Source organism: Coturnix japonica, chromosome 26 (genome assembly GCF_001577835.2).
Source record: "Coturnix japonica isolate 7356 chromosome 26, Coturnix japonica 2.1, whole genome shotgun sequence".
NCBI lineage: Eukaryota > Metazoa > Chordata > Aves > Galliformes > Phasianidae > Coturnix > Coturnix japonica.
The window spans coordinates 3,039,001-3,065,917 of NC_029541.1; the positions used below are offsets into that span (position 1 = coordinate 3,039,001).

Consider the following 26,917-nt stretch of genomic DNA (forward strand, 5'->3'; position numbering starts at 1 on the left):
AACCGTTTGTCCTGAAGTGCTCCAAAATACACGTAGGGGCGATAATTAAGGATATACTGAAGGATGAGATAAGCATCTGTAGAATGAAGTCAGATAAGGACAGGTTCAGACACGTGCTTCATTGGGGAAAGATCTGTTTTATTGCCACAAATGGAAGAAATTAAATCAGCCAAGCTGAATAAAACCCTCACACACCAAGACACCACAATGCACTCAGAGGTTCGCTCCCTCTTGCCCCAGCAACTATCAGTGCCCTGCAGGGCTCTGCCTTGCTGAGCATCGGGCAGACACAGCCCTGATGCTGCAAGGGCTCTGCCTGGCTCAGGCACAGACAGAGCGATGGCAAAACAGTCAAACAGCACTTGGACTGGGCACGGTCAGACATAGAAGAGACATTTATTTATTCTTGATCACAAACAATGCCCTCCATTGACAAGCTGAATGAAGGGCACTTCACTGATTTATTAGATCTAATAAGAAGCACACCTCTCGGGATGAAAGACAAGATTGATTTGAGTGGAGAGAGGTGCTGGCAGCCCAGCCACTGTGCTGTGCCTGCTGCCACGGAGCCAAGCAGTGCTGGGGGAGAGAAATAAAGGGACAGATTTGCACAAGGGCAGCTAGAATAGAAACCAGGCTTGCAATAGCCTTTCAGCCCTAGAAATGGAGGGTGACTCTCTTTCTGCAGCCCTGCTCTCTTCTCAAAGAACTCAAAGTCATGGATTAACTCCAGCACTCAGGAAACCCCAAAATCTGCCCTTCTCATGTCTCTGCCCCCCTTAAATGCAATGAGTGCCATTCCCACATCAGTCCCATCCTCCACCAGACAGACCAGGTTAGCCGAGTTCTATGGACGCTGTTTTCCATCAGTAAAAAGACAAGCAGCACAGCAGTGCTTAGCTTGAGGCCCTATTAATAGCAGTCCTAATTATATGGCTGCAAATTTAATTCGTAGCAATGATTAGTGTCAAAATCAAAGGCATCACACATCAATATTGATGGAATTGTATGAAGCCCGTAAACAGAACAAGCAAGCCGACACATCTCCCCCCAGCACTCAGTTGCTGTTCACTGTTGTATTAATGTCTCCTTTAATTTTCCTCCATGAAAACTGCGTTATTGCAGTTCATTAACTGAGCACTTATGTCTCGATATGATACCGTTTAGCCCAGTCAGGATGCTGAGACCTTGCAGGAGAACCAGACCTCCAGGCTGCAGAGAACAGGACCGCACGTACCCACCTTATCCGAAGGTCACAGCATTATCAGCACATTGGCTTTTCACCACTTACAGATAACTGCTGCAGTAATTTGCAGCAGTTCCCAAAGCCAGAGAGCTGCCATGGAGCAGGGCTGCTCTATCACATCCCATGTACTGTGGGGACATGCCTACAGGTGCAGCCCCTGACAGCACCAAGCATCCCCTACCCAAGGCAGTCGGGATGGCTGAGCCAGTGTTGCATGAGAACATCCCTCCTATAGCAAAGGGTTTCCATGCAGAATGGATCCATCGACTCATCCCTATCCCTTAGGCAGCAACAAAGGGCAGAGGGGTGCATGCACCATTCCACGTGGTATGAGCTGCTGATAGTCCACAGCTCAGGTATAGCCCTGGGCTGGTTGGGAGAGGGACTGTAGAGGGACAGTGGGACAAAGGGAAGGGACAGAGCCTGGAGTGAAGTGGCCCTGGGTTGGCAGAGACCTTCAGCATCCAGCTCCTTGGGAGGACAGGCTGCAGCAGCCCATTAGAATGGCTGATGGGAAGGACATCAGTGAGATAAGGGGATATTTTCGGTAATGAACTCTCACAGGCAAAGCTGAAAGATTTCAGAGCTGGCTCCCTGACTTCTTCCCTGCAGCTACATAAAAGCCTCTTCTTTGAAATCCCAGGCTGAGCCACCAGCTTGCTTCCAAAGTAAATCAACAACTGTGGGAGAGGGAATAGATGCGAGCAGCGTTCAGCGTTCGGTGCGTAGGTAGATAGTCAGGGCAGTGAGATGAGGAGAGGAGGCGTTTATCTGGGAATCTCTGGCACTTACAGAGGTGCACATCTTTACTGTCCTCATTTCACATGTGGGGAAGGAGAGAGACAGAAGCTTTCATAGCCCTCGTAACATTGAGTGATGCGCCAGCTCTGGGACCACGCTCAGCCTTGCAGACAACCAAGCAACATCTCTGGATCCAAAACACCTCCACTGTGGCACTGTTAGAGGCAAAGCCACTTCCCACACTTCATACATAAAGATAACCCCATATGTCAAAAAGGAATAGATTTACCAGAGGTCCAGCCCAGAACATCCCCAGCCCCAAGCAGCATAAGACAGGGCTCCAGCTCTGGATACAGCAGGGTCCCAGCAGCTGATGTGTGGAGAAGGGCTCTTAATATATGCCACTAAGGGCTGACTGTAATGAATGACTGGAAGGGACTCGCTGGAGACTTAAGTTCAGTTTTTCAGTACCTGTTTACCACTGGCTCAAACCACAGGCAAAGCTTGGATTATTCCTGCATTGCTCCTCAGCTCCCCTCCTGCCCACAGGAGTAAAGTGGATGGGCATGAATAAACTAACCAGCATCAAAAGGTGGATGTTTGAGTGGGGCTTCAATGCAGACAACTACAAGGAATTAACTGTGCCGGAGAAAATGCTTCTTCTGTAATCCTACATAATTAATGCCACACTACAGTAAATGCCTGGTGTGCAGGCACAAGCTGTTCGCTTTAACTCCCTACACACAAAGCAGCTCCCCTGCTTCCCAAAACACCAAATGGACAGCACCCAACCCAACAATGGCCAACAAACACTCCAACCATAGCCAACAACCACCCAGCAAAGGCCAACAACCACCCAACAATGGCCAACAACCACCCAACAATAGCCAACAACCACCCAACAATGGCCAACAACCACCCAACAATGGCGAACAACCACCCAACAACCACCCAACAACCACCCAACAACAGCCAACAACCACCCAACAATGGCCAACAACCACCCAACAATGGCCAACAACCAGCCAGCAATGGCCAACAACCAACCAATGGCCAACAACCACCCAACAATGGCCAACAACCACCCAACAATAACCAACAACCACCCAACAACCAGCCAACAACAACCACCCAACAATGGCCAACAACCACCCAACAATGGCCAACAACCACCCAGCCATGGCAAGCAACCACTCAACAATGGTCAGCAAATATCCAACAACTAGAAACCACCCAGTGGCCAACGTGGCTTGCTGGAACCTCAAGCAGATGCATTATTTGCAATATGCTGATGATTTCTTTCTCCACCCACACCAGGATGAGCCCCATGTCCCACACAGCACCAGGTTGGGCAGGGAAAGAAGGGTTCTGCTCATGCCCCCATGCTCCAGATTTCCTCACTGCACTGAGAGGCACCAGGGAGACTCCTAATTTACTGCTGCTCAGCACTTGTAAAGTGCTGAATGAATATTAATGAACTGATGTAATTAAAATGATGCAGACATTCAAGTGTAGTATCTGCCTGTCCTTGTATCTTCCTGGATAGATGAGGAAGAAATTCCCTGCTGTTTAAGGACACAAAAAATTAACAACCTGCTGTTGATTACATTTGTTAACTCTTTCCCTGGCTTAGAGAAGCAGGGTCTGCATTTAGCAGGTTCACCAAATGATGTCATTGACATCTCAGGTTCATCTGAAGGAAGCAGACTGGTGGTTGGACCCCCAGAGCCCACTCAGAAGCCCCCAGCTCTCACTGCTGGGAGAGAAAAGCAACATGGAGGTTTTCTTAGCCCTGGGCAAGAGCCCCAGCTTTTGTGATGCAAAGGGTGAGGAATGTTATCTACCAGGGATCCATCATCCAGCTGTCTTGGGGAGAGAAGGATAAGGAAGAAGGCTTTGCCCTGAAGCTTGGTTTCCAAAAGCAGCCAAGTCAACCCACTCGCTGATTCAACATTCTGCCACCACCACCAAATATTGCCAGCACAAAAGGAAACTCAAAAGCCTCTGAAGCTCAGTCTACCACACCAACGGCAGAAGGATTATTGCGAAACAACTCAAACCTGCTGCAAGACTTCCATTAAACCTTCACAAACAAAAGGACATCTCTGAGACCCCCTGCCATGGTTCGCTGATGGTCACTTCAACTCACAAACTGTCCACCAGATCTTTTTGCCTCCAACCACGTCAGCCTGTTATTGCTCCAATAACTTCTTCAACAGCCCCACAGATACACCACGGCTCATTGAATGATGAAATGAAAAACCAAACCAAACCACAATGGGCCGTAACACTGACAAGAAACGGATCCCGCCTCCCCAAAGCCACAGAAATTCTCTTACCTTCTTCACTTTGCCATTTTTAGTCCCCACAAACACCACGCTGTAGCCATTGTAGATGTATGAAGCTACAGAAGTCATCCTGTCCCGGCTGGAGGTGAAGAGTGTCACACCATCCACTGGCACTGAGCCACCCAGGGGCTGGTTGATGTCGAGCCCACAGAAGTTGTCATCAATTGGAACAGGCTGGAAAGAGGAGATTTGAGGCAACCATGAGTGAAATACAAAGCAGGAGGCAGCCCTAATTTCATTGCACAGGAGAGCCAAGGAGACTGGGGACATGGGGCTGGTAGGGACATGGAGTCTGCATGGATGTGAGGTCTGTAGGGGTTGACCCAGCTGCAGACCCTGGTTTTTATGGTGGTGCCATGGGGCTGCACCATCACACTGACTGCAGTTCTCTTGCTTATTTTCCATAAGGGACATTCAGGAACTGCCAAACACTTAGACACAACTGTGAAGGGATGGCTCTCCCATGTGCAAGCATTCTCACTTTCCTTTTTTCATTTCATTTAACCCACGTTCATCTCCTCCCAGCAGCCAAACTTAATATGCTTGGCAAAAGAAGGCCCCGGGGATTCTCAAGTCAGCCCTAGAACAATCTGCATCTGAATCAAGATTAGAGAAATCATCTGAATAAAACCACGAAAGATGCAACTGTCATTTGTGTTTATCTTGTTAGTTTGCTGATACCAGCCTCTTGCTGTGGGAAAGGTGAGAGCCTGAGGTTGGGAACAGCAAACACTGCCAACAAGCAGCACACCTTCATCTTTATCCACCTGCCTCAGTGCTGTCCCTCCTTTCACTACCATCACTGATTGTCTGAAAACAATAGGGATTAAGGAAGAAAAGGACTACTACATCCATTCCATATTTAGGGGAACTGAGGCACGGAAATATTGATTCTGTTCTGTAACTTAGGGCCACACATTAAAAACAAAGGCTATGACAACCAACTCACCGCTTTGGTGCACTGGACATCCTTCCCCAGCAGCCAGTTGAGCTCCAGGTTGCCCTCCCCTTGGTAGCAAGACTGCAGCCGGTCCTTGATCTGGGCATTGACAGCACGAATTGGGAAGACACAGAGTGCAGAATCATCCGGAGGCTGGTGGTATTGCTTCTGTCCCTTGGAGAAAATGGCAAAGAGGACATCCTCCTGGGCTGTGATATTGAGGGATTTGGCCAGCACATCCCCTGGCTTTGACAGATAGGCTGCCTGCAGCAGGCGATACTCCGTGTCCCCCCTGACGCAGCCAAAGGGAAGAGAGACATAGGAGTGGAACTTGGGGTCATCTTTGCAGAGCCGGACGATGCGGGATGTATAGAAGAGGTCACTGGCAGAGTTGGAGACGCCCTCTGGGGTCTCTGGTTGGACAGTCAAAAAATACACGAAGTTGCCACTGGCAAAGCCGTAGATGTAGAAGATATCAAAGTGAGAAATGAGAGCCAAGGTGTCTGAGGGGATTTTGATGAGGGACGAGACAAAGTCACTGTGAAGCTCATAATCCAACATCGCCGATGACTCTGGGTCGCGGGGAAGCTTTCGGCTGGAGAGAGTGGGGAAATAATCCTGCTTCCCATCCACTGCTGTGCCAATGAAGAGCTTCCCATCCTCACCCTCGGAGCGCACGATGACGCCGTACATGGTGCCTGTCTTATTGACACTGGACAGGTAGTGCTCCTTCTTGTGCGAGGGCTCCACCAGGATGAACAGGTCATCCAGGCGCAGCAGTTTGCACACCCCCTGGTACAGGCTGCCACAGGCCAGCAGCCGGTTCTCGGAGTAGTCAATGATCAGCAGCTTGTTGACATTATTGGTGAGGGTCAGCACCTCGCTGCAGGGCTGCACGATGAGGGGAGGGTAGCAGGATTTGTTGTCCTCCTCGGGACCGGTTTTGTGAGCCACTAAAATGGTCAAGTTACCTGAAAGCTTGTAAACCCTATTGATGGCTCCGACATAAACCGCTCCGGTGCTTTGGTGGACGGTCAAGTGGTTGAAAGTCCAGTCCCGGTGCTCAGAATGGAAAGTGCTGAATGAGGCACTGCCGGATGCGCTCCAGGAGAGCCATGCCAGGAGGAGGCAGAGAAGAGATGCTGACCTGCCATCACTATCAGAGCGCAGCACCCAAGGGCAGGTCCTCCTCCGATCCATCCTGGGAATGGCCGACCTGTGCCCCAGCAACGTCCCTCACATGGTTCTGGAGGAGAGAAGAAAGGCACAGAGCAAAGGATTAGACCCGGTGTGCCTGCAGATACCATTCAAATTACACTTTCTAATTACAGAGTCCTTGAGATAAAGCGAGGACATCCCTAAGCCTAACAAGAATTAAGCAGGTCTCCTAACTTATTGGCAAACTGTTCAGGTTTGAGGTTGTGCCACTTGGTTCAGCCCCTGTGTGTTAATGCATTCGGTGTTTGGTTGTTATAATGTGCTCCACTCTGCCATGGGAGGGGATAATCAGCTCCCGGCCAAGACAAAGCCTGCAGTTCCCATACAACCATCAATCTGCAGGCTTGGCTAAAAGGATGCCTCCTGCAGGGAATGTTGCTGGAAGCAACACAGGAAATAAGAGGTGTTTTCTGCCTTTAGGACCTCTATGATTTAATGTGAGAGACTGAGGAAGAAGTCTCATGTGGGCAAAAGTGCACTAAGGATGCACCCCAAAGACCCAACAGCCCCCATCACCTCTGCCCTGAGCCAGCAGTGCCCATGCAGGTGGCACCAACGCCTTCTCACACCTCCAGACCTGCTGCCGACCCCAACTTGTGCTTTTAACCCAAATGCTGTGCTTCTTCCACACTCCATGTTGGACAACTCCAGGAACCATCCCATACTGTCCCATTGGCTGATATTCTCCCTCATCCCACATCATTATGGGGTCGCACCACCCTGGGATGAGGAAGATGATGATCCACCTTCCTCCATCACACATAGACCAGGCAAAGACTTGTGATTTATAGCACAGCACAGCACCGTGTCCATGCTGGCACCTATCCTGCAGGACAAGGGCTCCTCCCGGCCCCATGCAGCTGTCAGAGCTTCTGCTCTGATTGATGCTGATCTCAGATTTGGTATTTAAAACAATTCATACCGCTGGAAACCTACACCACGCTCATAAGCGGGTGTCAGCAAGCGGCTGCTCTTTAGGCTTGTTAATGCCGGGAGCTGGAGATGGGTGTTGTGAGAGGTGACAAAGGAGCTCTCCCAGGGCTGCATGTCTCTGTGTCACTGACAAGACAGCGCAGGAGCACGATAATGGGTTCCTCATTCTGCTCAGGGATACGTTTCCTCAGCTGCTGCTTCTGGTTTCCAGCTTCATTTTCACCTCTGGCAGGCAGCAGTTCCCCTCTGCCAGCTCAGAGAGCACTGTGCTCTGATGGTGGGGTGCTCAGGGCAGCAGGTTCTGGCTTATGGGGTTCTGGGATGCACGGGGGCTCAATGCACAACACAACTAATTTCTGCTGAAGTATTGGGTTGGTTTTTCTTTTTCCCTTGGAAGTGAGTTTAAAACACAGCTTTAAGGGCAATCTGAAGCTATTAGTAACACAAGGTAAAAAAAGAAAAACTAAACAATAAAAGAGTAAATTCAGGGCCACAACATAAACCCAAGCAGCTGAAAGGCCTCAATTAGGCTGAAAGGAGTTATCGGGTATTTAAATAATTATTAGATTGAAGGAATAATCACAGGTCTGAGCTGGCTTTTTTTCCCCCACTGTCTTCCTAATGGAGGCCATAATATTATTATTCAAATGGCCACGGTTCCCATTGAGGGGGGAAGGATCCCGGCTCACTCCATCTCAGTGCAGCAGCGCTCTGCTTATTGCAGCTGTCACTCAACTGCAGCACCACGCTTTGTCATTTGTGGCATTTTATGCCACACGAAAAAGGGGGGGGAAAGAAAAGGGGAGGAATTAAAGCAAAAATGAGATTCTCTTATGGAAAATGAGGGCTCAAAGGAACATTTTTGATGCTATGAGTGCAGCAGCTGCCCTCCCACACGGTGTTGGGCCACCAGCTGCCCCTCTCTCTTCGCATGGGCTCCATCTATCTCTGCCTTCCAGAGAAGAAAAGAGAGAAGAAAAGTGGAGTTTGCCCATTTTGTGCCAAGTGAGAGCACACACACGGCTCCTCTCAGCCCTCCTGGAGCCGACCAGGAATGTTCCTGGGAAACGTTTCCAACCATTGAAGCTGTTGCAGTGATTTATGTCCTGTGAAGACCCAATATTCAGGACATTTGGTGCAGCAGCCCCCTGCACTTTCAGCCCAGGCGGCACTCAATCATTTGTTTGCTTGACACCAGCCTGCAATGACCGAACAGTTTGATGTGAAGTAATTACATTTTCCTAACACAAAGCAGGGATGATGGCTCCTACAGCCTTTTTGTTTGCTTATAGAAGGTTCTGACCCCACCAACACTAAAAGCAGGCAGACAGCTCCGGAATGGCTGGGACAGGAGGGACAGCCCTGCTATCCACACAGTGTCCCCTAACATGAGATAGCAAAACAGCAGGGCTGAAAGATACTGAGCTGCAGCCCCAATGCTCACAGCACCCCCATAGGTGCAGGGAAAGAGTTAAGAGGGCAAAGCATAGCATTGTGCTTATTGCTTCCTCCAGCCCTGGGACAAGGAAGAGGAGGGGAAAAGCAAAACCCAGCCGTGAAAAGGCATTTCCCTGATAACAAACACGATTGCATGAATTATGCACCCAATTCAGTCATATTGTCCAGACATGGGATCTTGTTTACACAATACATACCGGATGAGCCACCTCTTCCCCCCCCCCCCAGCCTCAATCCTGAGTGTGCATCCTAGCGGTGCTGGGGTGAGGAGAAGCAGAGTAGCATAGAGCTGGGCTGGCAGCATCCCTGGCTTATCCCAGCCTCATTGCCTGGCCCTGAACATGGTACTCTGAGCACTCTGCTTCCCTCTCAGGCTGCGAATGGTGCTCCCGCACAAGAGGCACTCATGTTCAATCAAAGGAAATGCTCTGCTATCAAAGGGGAGTCACCAAGCACAAACCACTGCAGTAAAGTGTATATAAGGGGCTGTGTTAGTGCTTCGATCCCCCTCTCTGTGTCTGTGTCCGTGAACTGAGCAGAGATTGTTCAGCAGAGCACAGCCGCTCTCCCCTGACAACAGTGACAAGCAAACACGGGCACAGCTATCTCCAACCACAGGGTAAGCCCTCGCTTGCCTCCAGGATGAGAAGGAATGGCCTTAAGTTGTGCCAGGGCAGGTTGGATATAAGGAAAAAAAAATGATTGCTTGAAAGAGTGGTGATGCACTGACACAGAACTGCCATTGAGTGGTGGGGTCACCCTGCAGGTCTGGAACATGAGGACACGTTCAGTGGGCACTGCTGGGGTTGGAGTCAGAGATCTCAGAGCTCTTTTCAGTTCAGACTCTGTTTGATTATTCAAGGGACTTAAATCCCAACAAAACAGAATTTAATGGAGGGTGACCTTAAGTGCAAAGCAGATCAAATGCTTAAACGCTTTGCCTGAAGCGATACAGAAGGTGTCAGTGCCCGCTGCTCCCCCAGGTGACCTCTGGCTGTGGTTTGTTCCATAGGAACACGACAACACGAGCAGTGAAGTCACTGAGCTGCAGGAGGAAAGCAGGCAGCAGCATCTGCTGGCCTCTCTCCAAGTACCCCACAGGCAAATGGAGAGCCCCAGCTTCACATTAAATGGGTCCCCAGCCACTCCATTAAACAGAAATCCTGCAACAGAGCTCCTCTGGCTGTGCCAATGCAGCATTTGTTATCCCCACACACCCCCCGGGCAGCCAGATGTATTTACACAGTAGCCACAGTGCTGTTACCTAAGTAAACCAGGAAATGGGACGGTTGTTACTTGTGCTTTAAGATGCTTGAAAACCCAGCAGCAGCTCAGCCCTGTCCCACCATCATTGGACATCATCTGCACTCAGGTATCACCCAGGACTGCAGTTCCTCCTGCTCTGCTCTGTGCTCCTCTGCCCTGCTTTTCAATTTCAGCACTCTGGCAGATCGCTGATTAATTCAAGCCTGTTTAATAACCCTTCTGTTTAGATGAAACAAGCTGTCTTGTTTTCTTTATTTGCAACACTAACTCTTGTTTCTTCACTAAGGATCTTTCTTCTTTATTAAACTTCTGCCTCGCCTGACAGTGGGGATGCAAAAAGCATCTGCTGAGGTCTATGCGTGACATTGGCCAGCAGTCACAGCACAGGAGCTGCAAACCCCAATGGATACCATGGTCTGAAGTCATTTCTGTCCTGCACACCCACTGCTGTTCCCCTGCACTCACCAGCAGAGCAGGGTCAGACCCATAGCACCCAACTCCCCACCATTTGGAGGCTCTCAGCTGTCTCCCACCTCTTGGCATTTCAAAGCTACACTTGTCCATAGAGCAACTGAGTCATTTCCTTCCCAGATCCAACCTATCAGACCACATCCAGCCAGGCCCGGAAAACAATAAATCCTTCAGGGATTTTTCAGGCCATATTTCACAGGAATGCAGCAAGAGCTCCTGGCACAGCCCTGGGTTCAGCTGTCACCCACGGCCCCATCCTAAAGCATAGGCTGAGAGCTGAATATATATAAGGCCTACAAGCTGCAAAACTTCCACTGATGCAACAGGGATGAGATGCTTTGTCAAAAGAACTCTACACCTCAAGCAGTTTCCATGCACCCTGCAGTAGCATCCTCATTTTGAAGTGCAGAAGCAAAACCCAATTGACTCATGCAAAGATGCACAGTTAATCAAATGCACTCAAACACTGGAGAAAAACAAAGTGACACGGGAATTAATATGATATCCTCTTCAGAAACAAGATGGCTCGCACAGATAATCTGGCAAAGAGTTCTGTTTGTAATGGAAATTTGCAGAGGATGTAACAGGAGTTGATGGGGACAAATGGGTCAAGATTTTGCTTTTCCTTGTGTTACAATTTGCACCCTGGGATGAAGGCTTGACACCTCAGCAGTGCCTCAGGTACCAAACATCACTGCTGCCCAACCCCACAGGCCCCACATTTGGGTTTCTTGGTGCAGATTGCCAAAATAGAGCCATTATCAGGGCTGGGACTGACACACGCTCACTTGCTCCTGCAGGGATGGGAATGGTTAAAGCCACACTGCTGGATCTGGGCTCAGCACTGAAGGACTCCAGCTGCACAGCAGCCCCATCCACCACTTCTCCCCCCATCCCAGCACCCGGGCATGGTTTGTTTTTCCAGACAAGTTATACAACTCCCTTGGAAGTCCTTGAAAGAGCTTCAGCTTTTGTTTTTCTCTCTCTCAGTTTATTCTAGCACTTCCAGCTCGGCCCTACAAGCCGCGGCTGCCTCCAAGTCAGAGTGTTTATTTGGTGGAGCTGATGGAACAGCTTTGCCCCTGTCACACAATTTATGCCTTGAAAAGCCGAGTTACGCCAGCACTTGCTCGGCGCCGCATTATGCACCAGCAACAAGCACAAGGCTCAGCCCCTCTCCTCCAGCACACCCGAGTGCTTCCCCCTGCCCCGTGGTTGCTATGAGATCCCAAGGACTGTCTGAACCTGCTGTGACCAAACACAGCTTTGCTCTGCAGGGTCCCCATGCAAAGGGCCAGCACAGCACTGCGAGGGCTCAGCATGGCTGCAATTAACTCCTCGCTAACTGCAGAGAGAACTGCAGCCCGCAGAGGGGCAGCCTGCAAACCTCCACCCCAACTCAGCCTAACAGATAGGATAGGACAGCTCAGCTTGCGAGGAAACCTATAGCCACGCTCCTTTCCTTCCCTACTCCACCTACATTAAAAACCAAGAGGAAACACAGAGGTTTTGTTCTTGGCTTTGACTAACATCACAGGGTGTGACATAAAGCAGGGAAGGCAGGAAACACGGCCACAGGGGCAGAGCTCCATCCTCTCCTCCCTTTGCTGTGACTTTTTTGGGTGGCTGGCGAATGAATGAGAGCGAAGCAGACAGCCGGCATGTTTTATGGAGTTGAACTGTAACATCCCTGTTCGGCAGCCAACGGACCATTTTCCTGCTCTGACACCAATAAATCTGCACAGCCACGGGGAACAAAGCCCTTAACATGAGCTGCCTGCACGTGAGCTCTCCGGCCACCTAGGTGAACACCGGGTCTGTAACATCCCACAGTGTGAAATCAGCCTTTTCAATAGCACAAAGGGGAAGTTTGAATGCTCCCACCAATGCACACAGCCCCACTGCAGCACCTGCAGAACCCCAGCACTACATCCACAGGTTATGAGGATACAAGCAAGGCAAAGTCTGAGAGCACAGCAAGCAAGAAGCAAACAGAAAGAACCCAAAGCCTGCCCTAAGTATTACAGTGACTCCCACAACCCCTCTCCCGACCTATGATGGGGATTTCTCCAAGCTCTTATTGAGGACACACTACAGAGGAAGCTCCTGGTAAAGGTCTCTGGGCAGTGGTTCTGTTCCCAGCTCCTGGCTGGAAGCACGAGATGCTGCTGTGCTGACTCAGGGCTGCCACATCCCGCTGCCTTCCTGCCCAGCCCGCATGGAGCCGGGGGGGTTCCTGTTTTCCCCAGCAGTGCTCAGCGCCCTGAGATGCAGCACAGGGTGCTCACAGCCCACCCTTGTGCAAGTTAAAGCTTCTGTTTTTTCTAACACTGTTAGAAACGCTGTTTCCTTTCACCTTCCTGATAGGTGCAGGGATGAACCTCTCCATGGACTTCAACCCATTGCTTCGCCAGGAGATAATGAGGAGCTAACAAATTCCCTCTCCCGATGGAAGAAGCCTTGTCCATGAACCCTAAGGGCTTCTCCATAGCTGGAGAATTCTCCACCCCCAGTCACTTGCCAGCTGCCATCCCAGCTCCCATCCCATGCTGGCTCTGTGCAGTGCTCTCCAAATAGGGGTTTTGCAGCTGTACCTGTACCCAGCACAGCAACCCCACAAAGCCACCCACCCACCCACAACCCCAGCCCCACTCACCGCACCCCTGGGAGCTGGGCAGGGGGCTGGATGGGGGGCTGCCCTCCCTACCAGCTCTACCCCAGCGCTGAGCCCTTGCACAGCCGTGGCTCCGTCGTTGAGCACAGGGAAAGCAGCAGCAGGAGGTGATGAGGTGAGAGGTCAGTGCAATATTTACTTAGACGTCACCTTTCACTTTTATGGAGTGGGGAAGTTGCGTCAGAGCAGGAAAAGGGCTGCAAGGAACAGTCCCACCTGGGAAGCTGCTGTAGCAGTGAGAACTGTGGCTCTGGACAGTGAGGAGAGGAGACTGTAACAGAGCACTGGGCCTCCAAAATGTGCTTGGGGTTGTTCAACCACCCCTAAAATGGAAGGCTGAGACCCTCTTCACATACTCCATGCTTTAGAATAGCCCTGACCATACAGAATCCCATCACACCAACAGGGATTTTAAGGACAAGAGATCATACACACAATACAATACAATACAAGTGGCAAAATGTCCCCTGCTCCTTGGGATCCTCTGCCATACAATGGGATGGCACTGAGCACAGCCACATTGGGAGCAGCAGCTGCTATGGGCACAGCACAGGGCCCAGTTTGTGGGGCTGCCCATGATGTCACATCACCCTCTCAGATAATCCGAGCTTTTCTTTTATTCTAATGCGACTGATGCCTTTTATCTCCTGCTCTGATCGCGCTTTTAGCCCAGGCAAAGCAGGATTAAACTTTCAGACTACGATACATTTATCAGCACCTCCCAGTTCGGCTTCACCCAAACAGAACCAGAAATCTCGGCCAGAAACAGATGGGATCTGTCAGACAGCAGAAGGGTCACCTCACCTTCAGCACCCCCCCAAACCGTTCCAAAACACCTCCAGAGCCTCCGCCGCCTCCCTGGGCACCCCACTGCAATGCATCCCCACTCTTTGTAAGAAGAAATCTACCCAAATTCCTCATTCTATGCAGACCCCCCCAGGTCTCCTCTAGAAGCACCGGACCCGCAGCCCCCACCGAGGATCACAGCTGCGCCCCGACTGCGTGTCCCCGTTCTGATCCTCGATGGGAGCATCCCCTCCGGAGGGTCCCCTCTAGCGGACCGAGGTGGTAGTTCGGGTCGAGGTGTTATTTCGGGCCGCATTTCGCCACCGAAGATGAAGCGGAGAGCACCCGGCAGCCGCTGCTTCACGCATGGAGGTCGCACATCGGGTTCTCCCCCCGTTGATGCATGATTACAAGCACAGGGTGGTGGGAGCACAGCCCTATAGGACTAGGCAGCATCCTGCTCCCTGCCCGACCCTCCCCTTTTGGCGTGGTGGCAACCCCCTCCCTCCTCACCCCACACCCCTCCCCTCCCCAGCCAAGCTGGTTAAGAGATTAACACTCTAAAAACCACATTTACTCTAATTAGCCATGAAATCTTTGTAACTAAGAGAAAAAATGTTTCCCTTGAGGGATTTCTGTCCATTCATCACTGTCTGAATTGCAGGAGAGAGGGGGAGAAAAAGAAAAGGGAGAAAAGGGGGAAAAGCGTGGGGAGGAGGGGGAGGAATCCTCAGATCTAATGAATTAATGGCTGAGTGCCTCGAGAGAAAAGTGAGCTCGTGCACGATGTGGGGCCCAAAGGGATGTTCATGGGATGGTGAAGGGCTGCCCATGGGTTACCCCAAGTTAACAGGGAGTGGGCACACAGCACAGCTGGTCCCTCTTGGGTACTGTACAGGGAGAACAGAGTTGTAGGGTGAGAATCCTGCCACAACTTCAGCCCATCAATATTTCATCCCTCTGGAATAAGAACCATTATTTTCCTGCCAGCGCTTTTTCTTGTGTATTTTAAACATGTCACCGCCTTCCACTTTCTCCCCTGTATGTGTTTCTTGTAACAGGCGCATGAAATAAAGATCAGCTGAATAATCAGCAGTGCTTAGAGATGGGCAAGGGCCTGGCTCAGGTGCACGGTGCCACAGGTTAGGGCAGTTCACAGCCCCAGAGCCCAGCAGAGACACTTCTATCAGTGCTGACAGCCCCAGCTGCGGGCAGAGAGACCCTCATGTATTTCTTGTTTGAGCTGCAGAAGAGCCCATTGGGATGCTTTGCTCCCTGGCAGCATGGAGATGTGGGGCAGCAGCTCAGCCTGCTCCTCTAGAGCTGCTCACAGCCTCCACTGAACACAGGTGCCCTGCAGGAAAGCATCACTAAATGGGAGCAGCTCTCCTCCTGCAGCCCTCTCCCCCATAGCCCTGCAGTTTCTGGGTGTCAGCTTTTGCTTTTCCCAGCTCAGCTCTTCACACAAGCTGCCTACTGCAAGAGACAGCCCGCACCCACGTTTGCTTTTGGGCAATTATCCCAAGACACGCTCCAGCCTCCTACATTTGGCTGCAACAGGAGTTCCCGAAGCAAAGCCTGAGAGCCGTGGTTAACCGGAGAAGATATCACACTATGCCATGCTTCCCCGAGACACCACAGGGTCTGCACTGCAAACTGCTCCAAATGTCATTCCCGTTTAGCTGCTTTGCAAGCCAATTTGTCACATACTAATGTAATTTGCTGCAGAGAGTTAAAGAGCACAGGGCAGCAGCAGTCACCTCTCTCCCAAGCTCCCCCATCCAGCATGGGTCTGTTTTCCCTTTTGCATCTCATTGAAGTCAAGAGAGGCAGAGGGAAGCTCAGGGTTAACACGAAGAGCGAGACAGAGTGATAAGAGCACCAGGAAAAGCTGTTTTTATCATAGCGGTGGGTTGTGTGCAGATCTGATGCAGCATCTGTTACCTGCTCCTACTGCAGGAACTTGTTACAAGGCAGTGAGAAGTTCCACAATTAATTACATCAAATAACGCCATCGAGACAATGAGAAGTCAATGGTGTCACTTCATCTTCTTGCACTGAAGATGGTTAGATGAGCCGAGGATGGCAGGTTCTCTCTATGAGCCATTTCCCAACAGGTAAATGTGGACATTACTCATCACCTGCACCAAGTTTCCCGATTTAAAGCCATTTTATCTGTTTCCCTCGATGGCCCCAATATCACATTTACACTTGGAGGATCCTCAAAGCGACAACAAATGGCAAAAGGACAGCAATAAAGCATTAAAAAAAAACCCCACTTTTTAAAGGATCTAACACCTCGGTGTTAAAGGGAAAAAAAGCCAAACATCTGTTCCGAGGATGGCACAGATTTCTTCTGAGGGATCCATCCCTGCTCTAAGTAGGTCATCTGATTTAACTTCCAGAGGCGTCGTTATCAGTGAAGCCACCCAGCGAGGGGCAGCCCAGCACAGCTCCCTGCAGCCAACTGGGATCTGATGGATGGTTCCAAAGCACCACAGCAGCACTGAGAGCTCAGCACACGGCGAGGAAACCCTGCCAGCAGCACTCAGTGCATCGTGGCACTCCGTGAACTTCATTCCCTCACCTCCCTGCCCGTCCCTTGAACTGCAGGTCACAGATGGACAGGGCTGAGGTTTATTTTTCCCCTCCGCCACTTACTATTCACCTCACTTTATATTAACCTATTGACTTTCTGATACCCCTCAGAACACAGATTAATTGAGTATCATTCACTTCACCTCCAGGAATAGACTTGAATGGAAACAAAGCCACAAGGCCTGGGAACGGGGTGATGTGGGGGTCGGGGTCACAGCGGTGTGGGGGGCTGTGGGGCTTTGGGCATCACTCAGAGCTGAGATTTCCCAATGGGAGAAGGAATGAATTCCCTTCCATCCTCTGCTGCCTCTCAATGAAGGTCTCGCAGGGATTTAGGGAAGTTTTAAAAGGGTCTGGTTATTCTTTTCCCCCTGAGATTCAGGGGATGCTTTGAGGAGCCCATCCACACCGACGAGAACTTTCACGGCCAGGAGTTGGTTCCGATGCACTGAACACTCCAACCCGCGACTGAGCACTAACAAATGACAACAGAATTCCGGAGGAAACATCCATCTGCACGGCGCTTATACACACACACACACCACAACGGGAAGGGAGGAAGGGAAGGTGACCAAGAACAAGGCTCGAGGGATTTCTCCATCCCCTCCATAGCCGCCGATGGGAGCACCCCGAGACGCCGCTCGCAGCGCAGTGTCAGCCACCGAGCTCCGCCCGCAGCGATGCCGGGGAAAGGACTGCGGTCACCCGGTGCCGAGCCCCATTCCCAACCCGGTGATGCTCCGTGGGGGCAGCCGACCCCACCACCCCATCCCCTCACTCACCGCACCGCTCCGCTCGCCTCCTCGTCGGGTCTCCCCGGCTCACAGCGGGGTAATCCACGCAACCCCCTCCAGGCTGAAAACCCGCAGCCCAGCACCCGCCGCTCTCTCCTCCTCCCGTAGCTCCGGGGTTCAGCTTCGCGGCTCAGCTCTGCCCGACAGCGGCGGCGGGAGGGGGGGGGGGTCGGCTGCCCTCCTCCCACCTCCCAGGCATCCACCCGCTGCCGAGCCCCTCGCTCCCTCCGCCGCCGCCGCCGCCGAGCTCCGAGCACCGCGAGCAGCGCTGCGCTCCGCTCCGCTCCCCCCCTCCGCCCGCCACCGCCCCCACGCCGCCCCCGCTCCCCGCACTTAACCCTTAGTCCGCCTCTACGAGGAAGCGACGCGGCCCCAGGAGGGGAATGAGAAGCCCCGGGGGTGCACCTGAGCCTGGGAGGTGCTCGGGGAGCACCTTAGAAGCCCTAAGGGCTGCCCGCCCCTCGGGAGGCTGAGGCTGCCCGAGCATCAGCACGCCCGGGTGGGGGCGGTGGAATTAAGGGCTGCCCCCCCACCCCGTCCCATGTTTCTGGGTCTCAGCCTCACACCGGGCCATACTCTGCACCCAGGGTGATGGATCTGCAAAATGGGCTCACGTTGGCAACTCAGTTTTCCCTCGAGGTCGCATCAGCTCCAGCAGTCTCTACTGTGTCGAGTCCCTGGAGCCACTGCCATCACCTCTCTGTACTGCCAGAGGTGGGCAGAGTCCAACCACAGCTGCACCCAGCTTGCAGAAGGAATCCTATGGGCACCTATAGCTTGAGTGGGATCCCTCCCTGTGCCCCTGTGTCCCAGTGATGTGCTGCACAGCTGCTGGCACCTGGGAGCTGTATGGAACCCAGAGGCAGGAGCTCACCCCGGGGTCAGGCAGGTCCCCCAGGTTCACCTCCTGGTGCTTGGGACACAGTGACATGCTGCAATGCAGCACACGTTAAGGAGCCAGCCTGGTTCCAAGCAAGTTGCAACATCTACCAACCTACAGAAAAGATTTTCCTTTCCAATAGTGGCTGTGGAACTCCCATTAGAACGTGGGAACACCACCCCGTGTAGCAGCCAAGGGCTCAGTCCCATCCATGGGAAGAGGGTCCCTGTGACATCGCTGAAGCTCTGGAGCACAGCATTCTGACACCCTGGAGAGATGCTAAGTTGAAGCTGTTTAGCTCAAGAGAGGGAGCAGGAGACACTCAGTGGATGGCAGCACTGGTTCCTTAGCAAGCTTTCCTCTTTCACTGTTCTCTCCCTAATACATTCACTATGCCACACGAATGGCACTAAATCCTATTCCAAATACCAGCCCTGGTTAAGTGCACATCCCACCAGTGCAGTCCCTCCTGTTATAGAGAGCTGCATAAAGAGGTCAGAGCATCTCAATAACCATTTCTCTCCTTCTCTCCTCAGTGAAGGATCAGCCTCTGCCTCTCGCCTGCGTGTTCACCATCGCTCTCTGTCCCCCTCTTTGATAAACTCCTTTGCTTCAGAGCGCAGGGGTCATGAATCTGAGCTGTGAGCAGCCATCCTCCCAACCCCCGGCTTTCTGTGCTCTCTAATGTGTCTCCATGCTTTCCCTCTGGTGCTCCTCTGTGTGCCTGCAGATGCAGCAGGACCTGACTTCGGCATTCACTCTGTATTAGCCATTCCAATGGCAATACAACAGGTTCTGCCTTTCCCTCATTTCCGAAGCAGGAAAATCTCTCTTTTATGTTCCTCTCTGTGTCCCTTTAGGACACTGAGTACAACCCGAGCTGCTCAAGAGCTGCCGCTGCTGCAGCGTGTGGCAAAGAGCTCCATCTGTAGGCCCCAGCTACAGGTACAGGGATCAGCATCATCTTTAGGGCCCAGCTATAGGCACAGGGATGAGCACCATCTGTAGGCTCCATCTATAGGTGCAGGGATGAGCAGCATCTGTAGGTCCCAGCTACAGGTGCATGGATGAGCACCAGCCAAAGGCTCCAGCTATAAGCAGAGGGATGAGCACAATCTATAGGTCCCAGCTATAAACAAAGGGATGAGCATCATCAATGGACTCCAGCTATAAGTGAAGGGATGAGCATCAAGTATAGGACCCAGCTACGAGCATGTAATGAACACCATCTATATGTCCCAGCTATAGGTGCAGGAATGAGCACCACCTACAGATCCCAGCTATAAGTACAAGAATGAACATCATCTACAGGCTCCAGCCATAAGCATTGGGATAAGCACTATAGATAAGTCCCAGATATAGGCACAAGGATGAGCCCAAGCTATAGGTGCCAGCCATAGGTGCAGGGCTCTGCTTGCTGCCAGTTGATGCACAGCTGCTGGCTGACAGCTCCTCATTACTCGTGCCATAGCTATCAATGCAATTTTCAGCAGAGCTAATAATTATTCAGCACTAATCACTACAATAGAAGAATCATAGGCAGTTATTTAGAAATGATTGTTTCCACTCAGTTATTACCTATGACAGCGAAGGGAAATCTCAGATAGTCAAACCCACATGCGTATGGGAAGCTGAGTGAAAGATCAATGGGAATTTAACCAGCACTTTATGCTACTCTTCCTTGTAGAAAAAAAACTTGTCAAGCAATTTTTTCCTCTACTGTTCATAATCTCTTAGTGTGAAATGGAAAGGATTTTTCTCTTCCTGTCCTTAGGAAAAGGAAATCCTCTCCTCACCCTTCCTCAGATTCCCTCATAAATGTGAGCTGCGGTTATTGCAGTTCTTGCCTCTGAATCCCCTGGTTTGAACTGAGATGAAATTAACTCCGAAAGGTTTCCTCTTTTTCAAACAAACCCTGTTTTCATTAAGTCCAGAGGCAGCAGAACAGAAAGTCCCAGCATCTGAGTTACGGAGTGTCTTGTTACTGTCAAAAACACAATCACTGACAACATCTGTGCTGAGGTTGTGTCAGAAACTCAAGGTGCAGACAATGTGCCATTTTTAGTCGGCTTCCTACAGCCAAGAACTGCCTCGGCTGGAAAAAAAAAAGAAACAACAAGGAAAAAAAAAGCTGATCACAGAGTGGAGAGAACAAAATAACCCTGCAAAAACACCACTTGGCTTTTCTCCTTGAGAACAGACAAGCACTGAAGTGCTCGTGCTGCCCATCGCCCTATGGGATGACCACTCAAAAGCCTACACCCCATGTAGAGCAGCTCTTGTTTTAGACAGAGACCCCACTGCATCACTGTGTTTCACAGCCCTGGGGCTGCACCTCTCCCACCTGCACCCCAAAATGCACCAAACTGCTCCCAAGAAAGGGCAGCTAAGAGGCTGCCAGCTCTCCTTGACACTCCTTGGGAAGCAGAAACATTCTGCGTTCAGCTCACTCACATTCATTGGCTGCAGCAAGCACAGCAAGACAGAGTTGGTTTTGCTGTCATTGGTTTGTCTACATTATTAATTATTTACTAATAACAGTTGCAAACAAGCCCGCTGTGCTCGGGGCAGCCATTGAAGATTTCCAGCCTGTGTTTGTTCTGCTAACAGCAGAGGCTGCAGGGAAAAGACTGCACTGTGCCAAGCCCCCTACACACACAGTGTTGCTCCCTGTGGCTGCTCAGCATCCTCAGTGCAGGAGGCATTCCTCATCCTAAGCACCCATGGCTGTAAGATTAGCAGAAAACCTCCAAAACAGCACTGGACACAAATGGCCAATTTCAGACATGGGTGTCCTAAGTGTGCATGGGGACGGCTCACAGAGAGCTGCAATCACAGCTTGGGTTGCTGGGTTGTTGGGTTGGGTTGTAGAGTTGAGATATTGGGTTGGGTCGTTGGGTTGTAGAGTTGAGTTGCTGGGTTGGGTTGTTGGGTTGTAGAGTTGAGTTGCTGGGTTGGGTTGTTGGGTTGGGTTGTAGGGTTGAGTTGTTGAGTTGGGCTCTTGGGTTGAGTTGTTGGATTGAGCACTCTCCAGTCTGAAGAGCCCCATCCCAGTGTCCTGCTGAAGTCCGCAGTGTTCCCCATTCCCCAGTGCCAGGTTATGCACATTGGCAGTGGATACAGTGATTAACGAGCTGCTTCAGCAATAAATCTGTTCTGTGCACCCGCTGTAGCTTGTTCATTGGAAATCTTTAGTTACTTCATCATAAAGAAATGAGTATTTCAGGCTTCCTGTCTTAATGAACATAAAATATGAAGCATATTGTCAAACATGCTGTAGCTCTGCCTTTTATTCCATAACGTTCTTTCTGATTTTTCCTGTAGGCAGTGTTTATTCCTAACAACAGAAAACTAAATTATTTTAAACCCTAATTTCATCTGATTTTTCCCTCCTGTCTGAGCAGATTGAGATTTCTTCGCAGCGTAATGGGTGGGAGGGGGATGGAGCTGGAAGCCCTTTGATTTGTGGCTCTGTGATTGTTAATCTTCTGCTGTGAGTTCTGCAAAGCATTTTGTAAGCAATGGAAGAACGTGAAGCCCGATGTCTGCTTTCCTTATCGTTTTATGCTCTTTTCAGTATTTTTTAGGAGGGTTTTCTCTTTTTTTTTTTAAGGAAAGGGAGGGGAGGGAGTTGCCTCATAGCCAACAGCAGACAGAATTTGACAGAAACTCCTCACAGCATTCAGCCAAAGTCAGAGAAAAGCAGTGCAGGTACTACAGGCTCGTTTGAAACGTTTTTGTTACCGATCTTGATGCGATGATCACTGAGAGAGCAGACTCCCAAAGGGGGGGAAAAAAGAAAGGGAAATAGAGGGGAAAAAGGACTTCAATTGCAACAGCCTTTAATTTCCCTTGTCATTTAGCAGGATACCTCCTACCTCACCTGCTTCTCCCAAACCTCCTTCCCCCCCCAGTGCCCACAGCTCTGTGCACACAGAGCAATGCTTGACCCCATGCTATGGCTCTGCTCCCCACCCCAAGTGCACAAGAGCCTCCCTCAGGGCATCACAGAGAGGGGCTTATTTTGTGTGTACATGGTTATTGCATAGGGTTTGGGTGCATCAGGTCATGTCTGTAAGTGCATACAGGGATGGATGGATAGAGAAGGGCCTCCTCTGGCTCCCTTCTGTGCCCAGCAAGGGGCCCATGAACACGAGGGGATTGATGCTGCTGCAGAGGGAAGGGGCTGCTGCTCAGTCCATTTAAACATTTCATTCCAGCACTGCACCAATTAGATATTCCCCATCTGAAGAGACCACGGATTAAAGCAAAGGCAAAGCTGAAAAAAAAATAACCATCTCTTTGGAGATCTGTCTGCAGACCAATCTTTTTCTCTCAAAAGATCAAGGAAAAGAGATGAAATTGGGGAAGGAAAAAAAAAAAAGGCCTCTTAGAAGTAAACTTTAGGCCTATGTGAATAATTTCTCCCTTCCTGCTCCGTGCTCACTTCCATGCATTTTCCACAGCCAAGTCCTAGGAGGACAACCTGCCATACACCCACACTATGACCATCACCAGGAATATACCCATGTGCTCTGCAAGCCCTGAGCCTGCACTATGCATCGCTATATCACTCCAATGGGAATGAACTGGATCAGGAAAGCATACTACTTCTCTCCCCTCCAATCTCTAATGGCTGTGCCAAGACCCCCTTCCAGCTCCTCTCTTCTTTATTTGGATAAGTGGAAGGTTTAAATGAGAAAGTTTTCCTTGGCAAATGAGCACTGGCAGTGGAATGGGAGCAGTTAAACATACCCGGCCCAGACAAAGGGAAAGGCTGCTTCTCATTACGAAGGCAGTTTTATTCTGTTCTGTGATTCCTGGTGTTGCTCAGGCAGATTTAACCCAGAGAGAGTAGAAAGTGAAAACCACACAAGCACGGTGGTGGTCAATGCCATTTCTCTGTGCTGTGGGGTCACTCCTGGTACCCACTGAGCACCCAAACCCCATCCCAGTGCTGAACCCAAGAGGAGCTCCAGCTCAACCCAGACCCTCTGTAACCAAACATCCCACTTTCAGAAGCTTTTATCCTTCCTCTTTCGTGGCCTTGGACCCAGGTGTGTGAGATGTCGGGTGCTCATTGAGTATTTATGGCATTTGCCATGAACAAGAGAAAATTTACTTTCTGCTAAAGAGACTGCAGGAAAATTACCCTGAAACCGTGCAGTGTGTGCTTCATAGAGGGATCCCAGTTGGGTCTGTGTGTTGTATTGATAAGCTCCAGGCTGTATTTCATTACAGGGTATTTCTATGGTATTTCTTAGCGGAAAACAGTATATCTTAGTGGAAAAGAGAAAAGGCTGCACCTCTGCCCCTTGCAAACAACACAAATGTAATTCGTTAACAAATCTGAACAAAAATACAGAGCTGGAAAAAAGTGAGTGTGCTCAACCCTGGAGAGCAAAACAAATAGGAACCGTTTGTTACCTAATAAAGGGACTGGGAAAGAAAGTCTTTGACGATAAGGGAGGACGATTTGCTCTCATGGGCCACTGAGCATCCAAATACATACAAGCTGTTCGCAGCAGACTGATTGCAGTTGGGCCATAATGCCATTGTACATGTTCAAAAAGAAAAGAATAACAGAAAAAAAGAAGGGGGGAGGAACACCCATAAAAGTACTTCAGAAACAGATCGTGGTCTATTCATTACCAGATTATTTCAGTGAAATCTATTTTCCCCCCTCTCTTCACTGCCATGTTTTCTTTCATCTTAATTTTCCCTCTGTTTAAAGTTGAATTCCTTGATCTGCAACATCTTTAGCTTTAATTCTTTCTTTCTTTTTTCCCCTCCTCTTCCCTTCTTACCAGTGAAATGAATTCAAATCATTTGCATTTGCTGCAGAGAACACACAGCCTCATCTGTAGCCCTTAGTCTGACTGAATTGCTTTTCTGCTTCACGAGGCACATGGTGAGGCTGGAGCACATCCCCACCACTCTGTACAGCCAGAGATAATCTGGTTGGCACTTCTGTGCTCCTGTCATATTTATCACATTGATCGTATACAAAACAGATAAGCAAAATCATATTATTGGAAGCAGAGATCCGATGAATCTATGGACTAAATCCATCACTTGGCAGAGACATAGAAGAAGCCACTTGCTCTCAACCATTTCCCAAGTCAATTTTCCTTACAAATAGCTCTCATCAACCTAAGAACTCAGGAGAGAGCGTGTCCTTCTGTCAGACATTCTTTAAACCAGATGTGCTTTGTGCATTTTACATCCATCCATCTATCTATCTATCTATCTATCTATCTATCTATCTATCTATCTATCTATCTATCTATCTATGCATCTAGTGGTTGGCAACCCTGCCCAGAGCAGGGGGGCTGGAGCTTGATCATCTTTAAGATCCCTTCCAACCTAAGCTGCTCTGTGATCCTACATATGGATGCTATGATAAACCCAACGTCTTTAGAAGCACACACTTTCATTTCCTTAATTAATATTCTCTTAAAACACCTTATTGGTGTGATTTTTCTTACCTTAAAGAGACCCAAAATAGTCAGAGGGAATTGTGGCAATGAAAACAGAGCTGGCTTAAACAAATGGGTAAAAGCTCTGGATAGAAGTACACAGAAAGCACGCTTTGTCTCATGCTATCATTAACTGCTAACCAGGAACCATTCTCTCCCCAGAAGGCAAACAGGTAACTGCCAGAACCAGGGGGTGGAAGCTGGAAACCAGGAATCAGACAGTGTGACAAAAGACCTCAGCATGGAGTCATTAAACTGCAGAACTTGTTCTATGTGGCTGCCATTGGGCAGATGCTGCCCAGCCCTGGGTCATAGAGGTGTGCTGGAGCACCCAATGCTAAGCAGCACCCGCTCTGCTCTCAGCTCTCATCTCAATTGTGTCGGCAGCAGATGCTGCTGCAGTCAGATGGAAACAACACAAGGAACCTTCCACATGGTGTCTAGTCAAAGAGGGAAAAAAAAAGAACTCCTGCTTGAGGCTGGCGGGGACATGGGGTGAGATATAACTGCAGAGTGCACAGCATCGGGTCAGGCTCTTGGTGCTGCAGGCTCACATAGGCACAGCCCCACAGAGCTCTGGGTTCAGTCCCAGGGGCTCCAGGGACACTGCAGCAACCGAGGTGGGAAGTGACAGAGGGAGAGAAGTCTGAGCACCTTGGCAGTAATCTCATCACATATGCTGCACTTGTGATCTAATGCCACGGCATTCAGACATCCTATAAATCCCAAGCTGACAATTCAGAAGTAGCACTCGCAAAACCTCAAGTGCCGCTATCTTGGCTTTAATCCTTCCTTATCTGCCCTTGCAACTCGCAGCACCAGCCAGCAAAGCACAACACAGCAAACAGCATCAGCAGCATCAAACCCTTTCCCCAATGACTCCCAAGTTGCACTCATCGATCCTTATGGGTCCATTCCAACTTAGGATATTCTGCGACCTCAGATCTCCTTTCACACCCACATGAGTTTTGGAAGAAGCTGGCATAGCTGGGGAAAGGCTGGTTTATTGCTTTCAGTACCAGAGGCACCCGATGGATGCAATTAAACAACGCAGTCATCGTCTGCCCTTGGGTTAATCCCAGCCACGAACGAGTTGCAGACAGACCGACTGCTCTGGCAGTTGTGGCTGAGGCCTCTTGCAGTATGAATAAATTAATCACGTTCACCTCCCCTGCTAAAAGCCAATCAGGAGCATTTCAGAGTGCAACTGCAATAAACCTGCATAAAAAAAGGGGGGAAAAAATACAGCTGGGACTGGCACATAGGCTTTTTAACAGCTGTTTGTAAATATGTCTAATAATTCATCCTGTCAACATGCTCACTTTTCCATTACAAGGAAATATTCATAGACGGTATTCCCAGAGCTGAAAGATCCATTTCCTTAATGAAATACAGATAGTTTACTTTACAAAGTCTAATTGCCTGAAGAATGGGTGTCAGGTTTCTTTATTCCACTTGTGGTACTGAAACCTTTCCAGCTCACGTGTACGACAAGCAAAGAACTTAATGGAGCTTTCACAGCAGTGGCTTAACAGCTAAGCCACCTTTAAGCAATAATCCCAGCAAATATAGGAGGAGATGCGGGCATTTAGATGTTAAGTAATATGAAATTCACTCCTACTAATTGACTAACAGGGGAAATCCTATCGGGAAAGCCTATAGGCATTGAAATCAACTCATTGATTACATTTCTTAGATATGAATGCCTGCAGCAGGATTGAGCAAACCCCTCACCCTGTGCATGCTGCAGAGCCCAGTGCTGCTCCAGCACGGTGCTCAAGGTGCTTGTGCTTTCCCAAGGTTGGGAATGGTGTAAGCCATGTGCACGCACAGCTAACGATCCGCTCTGAACCCCAAACACATGGAGGTATTTAAATTAGAGCCTGAAGTACAGCACTGAGCCATGGCGGTGCGATTTTCAGACGCATTCAAAACTGTTATTGAAGCTAAACAAACACGTTTAAGCACGATCTCTCTCCTTCTGTATGCTAATATAAATATAAAAGTAGCCTAGGAAGCACGGTAAGCTCACAGCAGCAGGCAGGTAGTTGGGTGCAGTGCTCCAACCCCATCCATCATCACCCA

At 50.0% G+C, this 26,917-nt stretch overlaps 1 protein-coding gene across 1 annotated transcript in view; it reads right to left on the reverse strand.

The window, feature by feature from the left end:
- The window catches only part of PLXNA2 (plexin A2), a 294,027-nt gene that overhangs the window by 74,074 nt on the left and 193,036 nt on the right, over positions 1-26,917 (reverse strand). The window contains exons 7-8 of the mRNA XM_032449324.1: positions 5,285-6,521; positions 4,327-4,509 (exon numbers count right to left, since the gene is read on the reverse strand). Of these exons, the coding sequence (XP_032305215.1) occupies positions 4,327-4,509; positions 5,285-6,475 (1,374 nt within the window). The 5' untranslated portion in view covers positions 6,476-6,521. The remainder of the gene's footprint in view (positions 1-4,326; positions 4,510-5,284; positions 6,522-26,917) is intronic.